General features: G+C 36.8%; 2 protein-coding genes across 2 annotated transcripts; both read right to left on the bottom strand.

The window, feature by feature from the left end:
- Positions 1 to 512: 512 nt before the first annotated feature.
- LOC139144817 (putative leucine-rich repeat-containing protein DDB_G0290503) lies at positions 513 to 5,754 on the bottom strand. Its single transcript, XM_070715612.1, has 3 exons — positions 4,809 to 5,754; positions 4,080 to 4,214; positions 513 to 1,318 (listed from the first exon to the last, which is right to left on the bottom strand). Exons 1-3 carry the CDS (start codon positions 5,752 to 5,754, stop codon positions 513 to 515), a joined length of 1,887 nt encoding a protein of 628 aa, XP_070571713.1.
- A 107-nt stretch (positions 5,755 to 5,861) lies between these two features.
- Positions 5,862 to 8,576, bottom strand: LOC139144810 (myosin heavy chain, cardiac muscle isoform-like). Its single transcript, XM_070715599.1, has 2 exons — positions 8,492 to 8,576; positions 5,862 to 7,438 (listed from the first exon to the last, which is right to left on the bottom strand). Exons 1-2 carry the CDS (start codon positions 8,574 to 8,576, stop codon positions 5,862 to 5,864), a joined length of 1,662 nt encoding a protein of 553 aa, XP_070571700.1.
- Between the last annotated feature and the right edge of the window lie 3,590 nt (positions 8,577 to 12,166).

Genomic DNA, 12,166 nt, shown 5'->3' with positions numbered 1-12,166 from the left:
GATATCTGGTGTTCTAAACACATCTAGGTAAATAAGAATAGAATCCTGACTAGAAGGAGAGCAAGTATAGTAATCATGAACATTACCTTGAGCAATGAATAAATATTGTAGTCAAGAACCATTCATTCTCTTTAAACGTAAGATTGTCATGAAATTTACAACTATCAAATATAAACATCCTCCTGTATGGGAAATGCAGAAACTATTGACTTGGTGGCATTAATACTTGAGATTCAAAGTTAACCGATAATCCTCCACTCTCATTCACTTTATATAAAAGTTGAAAATGCCTCATTAGTAAGCCATTCGTTAAGAGATGTGGTAACAAAAACTTAAACTCTGAACATTTTTTCTATATCTGCTATAATTTTGAGAAGTAGTTAATTATTCATTTGGAGGGTGATGGTAACAGTCATGTTTGAGTGACAAACAAAATGAGCCTGTCAAAATTTCAACAGAATTTCAATAATTTGATGAAATTCACAACATATAATTCATTTTGGTAAATCTTACTACTGACTAAATACAGTAATTTCATTTGGTTGATATCCACTTGCAGCAACTCTATCACAATCATTGGCCACTGCTATGTACCAGGGTCTATCCACAACCCACTCAAAATGATTACGGATCCATGTTCCATCACTTCTGCATTGTACAATCCTTTTATTGCCAGCATCACAAACATAAACATTATCTTCACAATCAATAGCAATGCTGCGTGGGCGAAACAGTTGGCCATTATTGTACTGACTGAATTGGTACAGGTAATTGAACTCAGTATCAAAACACTTGATGCAGTGATTGTCACAGTCAGACACCATGATGACATCTCTGCTGTTAACAGCGACAAAGAACGGGTTGTTGAATTGTGTTTGGCCGACACCTTTCCCACCAACCTCTGCAATATACTGTCCACCCTGGCTATACTTCAGGACGCGGTGATATTTGACATCTGTAATCAAAACAAACCCGTTCACAAGAGCTATGCGACGGGGATCTGAGTCTGTTGGTAGCATAATTTTATTTATGATGTTATCATGATGATCGCAAACGATGATTTGCAAATTGCCAACATCAAGGATGAAGTACAGTTTGTCCTGAGAGACGGCTATGGATCGTGGCTGGAATGGCTTGGGAAAGGAATGACTGAAACTTCCCAACATCTTTTCACATGTGTAATCTTGATTCAGTATATACACAATACTGTTTTCTAGATCACACACCAAGAGTTTATCCCTGTGAAAGATCAGACCTCTCACATGTTTGAACTTCTTTCCTTGCAGGGGACCTCTCAATTTTTTTCTTGACCAACGTACTGAAATTTAAAAATAGAAACACACTAATTTTATCATGTTATTATTCTGGTGACACTTACCATAAAATATCAGCCGTGATATTTTATGGTCATTTAATGCTGAGATATAAACGATAAATGTCATCAGTTTCTGAGTGTTCCTGAACAATATTTGTAACTTTAAGTACACAAAAGAACAAACACAATTACCGACATAAAATTGAAAACCTTCTAGGAGCAAGGATATTTGGGGTTGCTAAATGTGAGAATAATAACTTAAATCTTGTGATGTTATCCTATAGTTATTCTATTTATAGTCATTTTGACAAGTTCTTGCAAACGTTCCACCATTTGAACAACATTATCTACATCCAAAAATACAGGCAGTGAACAGGTGGCCTGACAGTTATATTGTTTGTAACATCTGTTGATGTCGCAACACTGAGTGTAAACAAACACAGTGCCTGAAACAAAGGAGAGTATCAGATAGGTAACGACTGTAATTATATATTGAACATAAACAGTTTTTATTGGGTAACTATTATTGTTTCTTTCTAATATTTTTTGTTATGATGTGACATATGGAGGAATCGTCGGATGCGATGGTGGATTTATGCAGAAACGGCATATAGTTTATGAACGAAGCCTGTTTAATATTATTGTTTCCCTATCATGCATGTGGCAGAATACAAGGAAAATCTAAATTTCAGGATTCCCTATCATCTGTTGGATTCTTGGTATGGTATATAATGAAGTGGTTATAACATAATATTGTCTGTTCCTTGCATAGAATCAGCATTCATATCATTGCTGCAGCATCAGACACTGTTTGACATAGTACAAAATGGCACAAATATTGATTCGACGAAGGAACAGATGATATATATTAATGTATTTGTCACCATAATCTTTTAAATTATAATGTTCACACCACAACAAGACAATGAGAGTAATATATATTTTGTCAAAAATGGTTATTTCCAAATGTTATCAATTTAACAGCTTTTGTGTGTGTAATTTGTTAACAAAATTTGATAATTAACTTTAACACGATTGGAAATATTTTGGGTTTATAGGATTTGGAAAAATTTGCTAAAAATTATTGAAAAATAAGGCACCGGACCATAATTTGTTGCTACAGACTAAGGTAAATTTCTTAATTTTGTTTAATCTACTTGGCAACAAAGTTAAGTTAACTGCTTTTACTAAATCTAGTCAATTTCCTTTTTTTGCAATGTAAATACAGTGAAATAAACAAAACTTTTGCAAACTGTACTTATCATATAATTCTGCAGAATGTTTTGAATCTTACAAATTTTGATCCTTTACCTGTTTTTGAAATATCACGGTTGTCAAATTGCGATTTTTCGAACAGTTTTAACCACTACTTTGTTTGACTGCTGATAGTACATTGTAAACTCTCCTATTTTGCTAAACTGTCATTTTCATTGTGTGGTAGATGTTCAGGAAATTAAGGTATTTCGTACTTTTGAAGTTAGTACCTCAAGAAGGCAAAGTAAAATAGTTAAAATTGTATTTTTTTATTCTATCTACTTAAAAAATACAAGGAATTCAAGTAGCTGGTAAAATATTTATATTAAAAAGATATTTTGAAATTGAAAAGTTGAAAATGTCTAAAATTTGTTCATGACAACACTACCTTATATTTTCAAGGCCACCTTGAACATGACACTCTATTTTTCAAGGCCACCTTGGACATGACCCTCTATTTTTCAGGGCCACCTTGGACATGACCCTCTATTTTTCAAGGCCACCTTGGACATGACCCTCTATTTTTCAGGGCCACCTTGGACATGACCCTCTATTTTTCAGGCCACCTTGGACATGACTCTCTATTGTTCAAGGTTGCTTGAAATTGTCTGTAAATTTCGACACAAAAATGTGAGATTCTCTGATGCCATTGTACATCATCATATTTTGTTATTGCTATTTTTGAGCAAATGACCCTTGGAAACAATATCACTTGATATCACAAAGGATAGTGTTCACTCACAGTTTAATACTTTTTTACCACAAATGTTTGTTTTGCTATTGCTTGTCAAATTCACATGCAATGAAACCATCAAGCGTGTCTCTTTAGTGTAGTTTTGCTGGTTGCTTAATCATTTGATATTTATATTAGCAAATGGTCAAGTTTCAACTTGAAACTGATCCTCATTCCAACTTTCGAAAACAAGCTGACCCTCCGAAACAAAGGTAAAACAAAATGCCACACACACACACACACACACGCGCGCGCGCGCACAGACACACACACACACACACCTACACTGACCCAACACACACTGACCCCTATGCCAAAGAAATCGATCGGTCCCTTAGTTAATTTCAATTCATAGTCTAATGAGGATATATGTCCTTAAAGTTAGCCAAAGAAAAGATACATAATTTCATTGGTAGAGCCAGCATACTGGCATTCATATTTGTCATGAAAGTTTCAACTAAATGTTCAAATACGGCTAGTTTTCAATCGGGTTTGAACCCACAATATACGGCATCAGTCGCCTAGCGGAGAGGCAACTGAGAGAACCGCTCGGCTAAATCTCCACTCCCAAAAAAGTGGTTCAATAGCCGGCTAAGTTGTTACATATTTCTGACTGAGACCGCGCTCCACACGTTGTAGAGTTCGTGAAGCACTCACTCACGCACGCTCACTATCACACATCGCACATCAAACTTTGTACAATGATGATGTGTGTCATTATTATATGTGATCGAAGTCGATAGATCAATATGATCAGTAGATTATAAAAGTAAATACCTTTTTGTCCTATCTTATCTCCAGAATATGGACTTCGATCTCTGATGTCATCCATTCCGTGTATCTTCAACTCAGACTCTTCCTTTTCTAGACATGAAAGTTTTTCCTCTATATGACTGATGATCTTTTTCTTCTCTTTCAGATCAGATGAAATTTCTCAACCATTGACTCTATGCCAGCACATTGCGTGTTTAATTCCTTTTCAGCTATGTCCACCATCTGATGTATGCTATAAAGTATTCTTCCAATATAGCTTTTACCTTCCAAGCTCTATCTAGTTGATTCTTTAGGATACCTATCCCAAAATAACAAATACTGTTTTATATGCATTCAAAATTACATTTCAGTCTTTCTAAACCAGCCATACACATTTAGAATTGTGGAATACGTTGAAACCCTTGGAAATGGTAGGCTTTACTGTACTTTTTGTTGTTTTAGATTTTCACATTTATACTATGTTTTTATTATCGAGCAACAGTCTCCTATCAAAAACCAAAGTTTTTTGGTTATGTTGACTGCAGGTTTTAAAAGGTTCAAACAGTCTTGCAACGCACTTGCCAAATACGAAATCTTATAGCTAAAGTTTTGTTTTACGATAACATGTCCTTGCCAAGGATTTCCAGTTTTGCTGTATTATTGATTATTCCATACTTACAAAATTTCAGTAAGTGCTATCATTAATTAAATTCTCTCTGTCAAGTGGTGAACCAGATGACACCTTTTGCTTACCTTTTACTTCGTCTCTGTCTTTGGAATATAGATGTTCGACCTTGATACCTTCAAATTTATTTTTCCTCTCTGATTGATTGTCTTCTAGACCTAACAGTTTTGCATCTAGATCACTGATGATCTTTCCCGTCTCTTCCAGTTTGAATGAAAATTTCTCTCTCATAGAGCGTAGTCGCTTGATAAATGATTTTAATATTGTATTTAATTTGCCTAATTTCTGTGATAATTCTTCAATTTTTTCTTCCAAAGTGGTCGTTTCATGTCTAGCTGTATCTAGTTGATTCTTTAGAACTGATTTTTCAGTACCTATCTCAGAATCTTCCTCACTTACTTCATGGACTTGTTGCTTTTGCACAATATTTATCTCTTCCAGCCCAGACAGTTTTGCTGCTAGATCACTGACGATCTTTTCCTTTGCTTCCAGTTCAGATGAAAGTTTCTTAAGCTCAGACTCTATGTCAGCACATTGTCTTATTAATTCCCCTTCAATTGTATCTGCCAAACATGCTAATTCATTGGATCTTTCTTCTAAAGTTGCCTTTTCCTGTCTAGCTTCATTAATTTGTTGCCTTAATACACACTGTAGCTTCACCTCTGACTGTATCTGCTGTACTCCTGCCAGTTTTGCCTGTACAGCACTGATGATCTTTTTCGCCACTTTTAGTTCAGATGAAAATTTCTCATGTACAGACTTCATGGTAGAACATTTTCTGATTAATTCATCTTCAATACTATCTATATTCCGGGTTAATTCTACAGAACGTTCTCTTAAAGTAACTTTTTCCTTTCTAGCTTCATTAAGTTGTTGTTTTAGCACAGACTGTAGTTTTGACTCAGACTGTTTCTCTTCTTGACCTGACAATTTTGCTTCTAGAGCACTGATGAACTTGCCATTATCTTCTAGTTCAGATAAATCTTTTTGTCTTATAGAGTGTATTTGCTTCATGAGTGATTTCTCAATACTGCCTAACTTCTGTGTTGATTCTTTAATCTGTTCTTCCAAATAGTTACTTTCCTTGATCAATTCTTTTTCAGATATGATTCTTGTCTCAGTTAATTTTCTGATTTGATCAGCCAAATTGCCTTTTCCTGTCTGGTTTTATCTTGTAGCTGCTTTAATACAGACTGTTGTTCCGACTGAGATTGTTTCTCTTCTAATAGTTTTGCCTCTAGATCCCTGATGATCTTTTCCTTCTCTTTCTTTTCAGATAACAGTTTCTCATTCTTAGACTCCAAGTTAATACGTTTGGTTAATTCCTGTCCAGCTGTGACTTTTGTCTCAGTTAATTCTCTGATGTAATCTGCCAAACTTGCCTTTTCCTGTCTAGCTTCACCTAGTAGTTGCTTTAGTACAAACAGAGATTGTTTCTGCTCTGACAGTTTATCCTCTAAATCATTGGTGATCTTTTCCGTCTCTTCCATTTTAGATGAAAGATTTTCATACTGGGCCTCTATGCTAACACGTTTAGTTGATTCCTTTTCATGTTTGTCTGTTGTCTCAGTTAATTCTCTGATGAGGTCTGGCAAAATTGCCTTTTTCCGTCTAGCGTCGGCCAGTTGTTGCTTCAGTACTGACAGGGATTTTTTCTGTTCTGACAGTTTTGCCTCTAGATCACTGATTGTTTTCTCCTTCTTTTCCATTTCAGATGGAAGTTTCGCATACGTAGACTCTAAGCTAAGACGTTTGGATAATTCCTTTTCAGATATGTCTTTCGTCTCTGTTAATTTTCTGGTGTTAGCTGCCAAACTGGCCTTTTCCTGTCTAGTTTCATCTTGCAGTTGCTTAAGTTCAGACAGAGATGTTTTCTGTTCTGACAGTTTTGCCTCTAGATCAATAATGATCTTTTCTTTTCCTTCCATTTCAGATGACATTTTCTTATACTCAGACTCTATGTTTACACGTTTGGATAATTCATTTTCAGTTATGATTTTTGTCTCAGTTAATTTTCTGATATGATTTGCCAAATTAATCTTTTCCTGTCTAATTTCATCTTGCAATTTCTTTAATACAGACTGTTGTTCCAACTGAAATTGTTTCTCTTCTGAAAGTTTTGCCTCTAGATTAATGATGATATTTTCCTTCTCTTGCATGTCAGATGACAGTTTCTTATACTCAGACTCTATGCTAGCACATTTGGTTAGTTCCTTTTCAGTTATGACTTTTGTGTCAATTAATGCTGTGATGCGATCTGCTAAACTGGCTTTTTCCTGTCTAGTTTCATCTTGTAGTTGCTCTAATACAGACTGTTGATCGATCTGAGATTGTTTCTGTTCTGACAGTTTTGCCTTTAGATCACTGATAGTCTTTTCATCCTTTTCGATTTTACATGAAAATTCCTTATACTTAGACTTTATGCTATGATATTTGGTTAATTCGTTTTCAGTTGTATCATTTGTCTCAGTTAATTTTCTGATGTGATCTGCCAAACTTGCATTTTCCTGTATAGCTTCATCCAGTCGTTTCTTTTGTACAGACTGTTGTGCTAACAGCTGTAAAACTATGTACTTTGTGATTTGGATCTGACTAAATTGGGGTGAAAGTAATCCTTTAACAACTAAACTGACATGTTCATTTGTTACTGGTGGAGTTTGAAGCTCAGTTCCCTCACTGATGAGTTTTACCTCCGTTTCTGCAATGTAGGACAAGAAAGATTACAGTTATACCGATCAAGATAGTCTTCTTTATTACAAAAAAGACAAAGTAGCATTACGTGATTAAAGGCTGTAACTATCACTTGTTATAACATTTTCTGAAATGTCATAATTACACATAACCCTTTATATATTAGAGGGGTAATAAAAAGATGTTTGATCGATATCACTTCATATTACAGTACCGACCACATTTTGTGCAGCAAGGAGTCCAAAGGTGGATACATCATTTGCATACTAAGCAATATCATCCAAACTTCGTGTAATAGCCCCTTTGTAATGCATGCATATTTTGTTGATTGTAGAAAGATAAGTCCTACTTTTGGATATCAAACTGGTTTAAAGTGTTTCCCACTGTATAGAATCGGGTAGGGATATGTCCTACTCTAGGATAGTTATTGTTGATAACATAGGTGTCACAAGCCTGGGAAGCCAAACTTGTTTCAACTGATTCTGATTTTTTTGAACTGCCAGATAGTTTATCAAACCTACATAAATACCCAACTGGCTAACTAACATAGTTGGGGATTCCGCAAAGTACTGAGTCTGTCAGGGCTAATCTGGTTAAATAGTGCTGTGAAACATCGTTTTAAATTTTAACACTAATATTCCCCATCTGCCTGAATAATATGCCTATTTTGCATATCATGGATCAACTTAAACTCAATATTCTTGCATGTGATGGAACTGTTTGTCATCTTCTGTGCCATGAAAAATAACGCCTTTGGTCCTGTAGCCACTTTTTTATATGGTATGGGAGACATACATAGCATGATACCAGACAGTGAGTGCAGAGGTCCTCTGGCAAATTTTTTATGGCAGAATTGGCAGAATTGTTTCCGTACTGCTTAAACGTAGGGGCCATAGATCATTAAAACAAACGTATAGTAAACGCAATTTCTGAGTTTAGGGGAGGTTTTGTTGTATTTCGATTACTGAGCGAAACAATAGCACAACATGTTTATATATCGCAACATGCTGCTACATGTTTCTATATATTGCAAAATATCGTGTTATTGTTTGGTGTGTACCAGGCCAATGCAGCACCAGCGCAACACCAGCATTTCTTTGACATACGTGTGATTCAGTGTACGAGTGAAATGATGCAACAGCCATTTTGGATACACCATTTCAATTATTTCATTCTGTTGGTTGTGTCATTGTCGAATTGGCGCTGAACAAATATTTATTTTAGAGGGCATCTGCCCAGGGAGAGGGTTAGTAGCATATGTGTGATTTCGTTGTGACATAATTACTGACTGTAGGTACGCTGATACAGAATGAGGCTTGCTTGGATTTTTGCACTTCCAAACTTTTGTTTAGGGGAGGGGGTTGAGGCCAAATATACTTAGTTGTGTTTACTGTGCACATGTTTGAATTGTCCACGGCCCCTTACAGACCCCTAGCAACACAGACATACAACAATAGCCAGCATAGAAAATTGCCATGGAGGAATAGCCTCTTTGCCATCTGTCTCTTACATGAGGTAGAGGCTTACACTGACTATTGGAAAAAAATCTTGAAAGTTAAAGACCTAGTAGCCAAGCTATTTCAGAGATGATGATTCATGTAATATCACCAAGGGCACAATGTTGCTACCATTAGGCAAAGGAAAAGAAGTATTCCTATATTCACTTGTGAATTAAAAGTGCTATTGTATTTGCAAAGAGTTTTAACTTTCAATTTTAGGAAGTGATCCTTTTGACGGCGAGTTTTCAAATATGGTAAAACTGGCAAAACTTAATGTGGGAAAGGCCCGTTCAGTGAAGCAGGGAAGTTAAGGGCAGTGAATGACTTAAAACCAAGGTCAGGCAACTGCCAAAAGCGTAGATCCATCTTGCAAGGCCAAATGTTAGGGAACAGAGCAGAATTTACAAGGAATACGGCTCAGGAGGGACCCAAGGTGACAGAACAAAGCCCGATTGAGACTGTGTGCTGTTTGCAGAGGAGGGCCTGGTTAGCTGAGAGAAATCTGGAGGGATCATGTGACAGTTGATAGTGACTTGTAGTACAAAGGGAGAAGTGCGGACAGTTTACAGAACACATCTGTGTCAAACATCATAGATGACCATGAAAGATCAGAGTATATTTCAGGGTTATACTGGGAGTAGATGTTACAGTTTCATCTTGCTCCCTTCTTTAAAGTCTCAATTGGCTACCTATTGATTGACATATTCATAATGTTGTTTCTGTTCAGACATTTAAAGACTAAATTGTTTTGCACCTGATTGCTCACAGCAGTTTTTTTTATGTTTTTTAGATGTATCATTTCAATACCCGAAGTTATAGCAATGCTGATTTATATATTCCAACTTATATTCCTAATAGATGAAGGAGTACTATTCCAGATGTTAGAACCATGGTATATGGACAAACGTAGCTTATATTCCAATGGACAAAGATAGTTTGAATACCATGGTTCTAACATCTGGAATAGTAATCCTTCATCTATCATGAATACGGAAAAATTGTCACAGTTCAAAGCACATTTACATAGTTTTCCGCATGCTAAGTTTAAAAATCAAGGCTCTTCACTCGATTAGGTTTCATCACTTGTTAACTTTCGGATTTTATCTTGACTAAAGTCGAATCTTGTATTTTTTGTATATATTTGCACTTTGAGGGCTCTGATGTAAATTATAATAAACACAGATTACACCTGTGAACAAACCACAACTGCATTGTGAAAAACTGAGAATGCTTTATTGCCAAATTACAAGCAGCTAACAGATAAAAAAGTGTACAAACAATAAAAAGGCGTCTCTAAAAAACTAATGCATTACTACATGACTAAATATGGGAAAAGGCTCCTTCTGCCAAGCAGGGAAGTTAGGGGTAGTGGCCGACCTAGAATAAAGGTAAGGCAACTGCCCAAAGTGTTGATCCATCCTGCAAGGTGGAAAGTGAGGGTCAGGATGGAATCCACAGCCCAATTGAAGGGAGAATGACAAAAGTGAGGTCCAGAGAGAGAATGTAATGTATGGGTAGGATAGAGAATTGACTTGATGTGGCACAGGCTATTAGACATGCAGGGACGTGCACATGGAAAAAATCTCCTGGCCTATGGTATGATACAAGAGCATGACGCAGATTATGGATGTGGTCCATGGGGGTGCATTTAGTGTACAAGCCCAAAGGGAGACATGGCATATGACAAGATACAGTAGACTTAATGAGCCAAAGGGATGTAAGTATGTAATATTGTACTGGCCTGTACCATCGCAGGCGGATAGACGAACACCAGCTGAAGAGGTCATGGGTAATTTGATATGGGGCCCAATGCAACTGGGTTTTTTCAGGGGGGAAGTGGACGGAGTGTTGTGTGAATTCAGGTTGAGACACAGAGCTGACTACTGAGAGACCTGAGCCAAAGAGGAGACGTGAAGTGATGGAAACAAGGAAACTCAACCCAGGGGATTATAGGCAATATGTTATGGGACTGATGGAATTGTGCCCTTGTGACAGGTAAACTATATGTGCCATAGTGGAGACATGCAGTGACACAGACAAGAGTGACCTGAAATTAAAGGAAGAGGTCCAGCGCCATGGGCGCTCATCGGACTACGTGATATTGACATTGGATGTTAGCAAACACTAGCAGGATTGCGACAGTAGTCATTGGCTTATCAGAGAAACATAAACTATCTGTTACACCAGGAGCTTCCGATTATCACCTTTGCCTGAATATTGTGGAAAGTTTGTGTTGGCACGATTCGAGCCTAGCTCATACAAACCAGGGTTTGTTGACTGTGTCTGAACAGTCCCCAAAGTGCTCTAATAAAAATGTTTGGCCGACAGACCCTTCTCGACTATGCTGTCTTCGCCAGATGACTGGATACTGTACTTTGTGAGTTCGAATGCCACCGGAACATTTACTGAATTCAAACCACAGTTGTTTGTGGTTCGATACACAAGGTGACGGCCGCTGTGGTATGCATTAAAAATATTGGGAGTTGGGAAACAGACTTGCCTTTATACGCACGTATCACTGAATAGAGACGGATTGCCCCAACAAAATGCCACATATTATCCAATAAACAAGCAACGATGCATGGCTCTCAATACATCTCTGAATTTTTATCTATTATTGTCTTTGCGTCAAAAACGATTTTTTCAAAAAAACATCCGTGTGATTTCCGATGGGACCCGCATTTTCAAACCTGGCTTTCAAGTTGGAATGACGACTTTCTTACAGCAGCAGGTGATTTGAATGTTGCAGTGCTGTGAACTTGATGGAAGCGAATTGTAGAAATATACATATTTCAAGCTTCTGAAGGAAGATAAACTGAAAATTTTGGCTTAGTTCAAGATCAAGGTGAGAATTTTCTCGGCCACTGAATTGTATTCAATTTATCTCTATGAGCGTCTTGTGTTCACTACAAGCACGTACACTGGAGACTTAAACAATATATAAGAGGAAAGTCTAGCAAACAACTTACAGTCTCTAAGCATGACAGCAGATTGTGACGCTTTTAGAGCAATCTTAAGTTACGGAATCTTCTACTGTTTTAGCCTTATTGCTTTGTTTTAGGCAGTGATGTAGATATAGCTGTTCACTCGAATAAAACGCCAGGCTGAGCTCAGCTTTGGACCGGCTATAAAACACACAGAAAAATAACGCAAAGACACGCTAAAAAACCTGTGAATTTGAAAAAAAAATCTTCATCCATTTATATTTTCAGTATAAATTTAGGTATTCTGAAACA

This window comes from Ptychodera flava, chromosome 1 (assembly GCF_041260155.1).
Source record: "Ptychodera flava strain L36383 chromosome 1, AS_Pfla_20210202, whole genome shotgun sequence".
NCBI classification, from domain to species: domain Eukaryota; kingdom Metazoa; phylum Hemichordata; class Enteropneusta; family Ptychoderidae; genus Ptychodera; species Ptychodera flava.
This window is presented reverse-complemented; position numbering and strand designations above follow the sequence as displayed.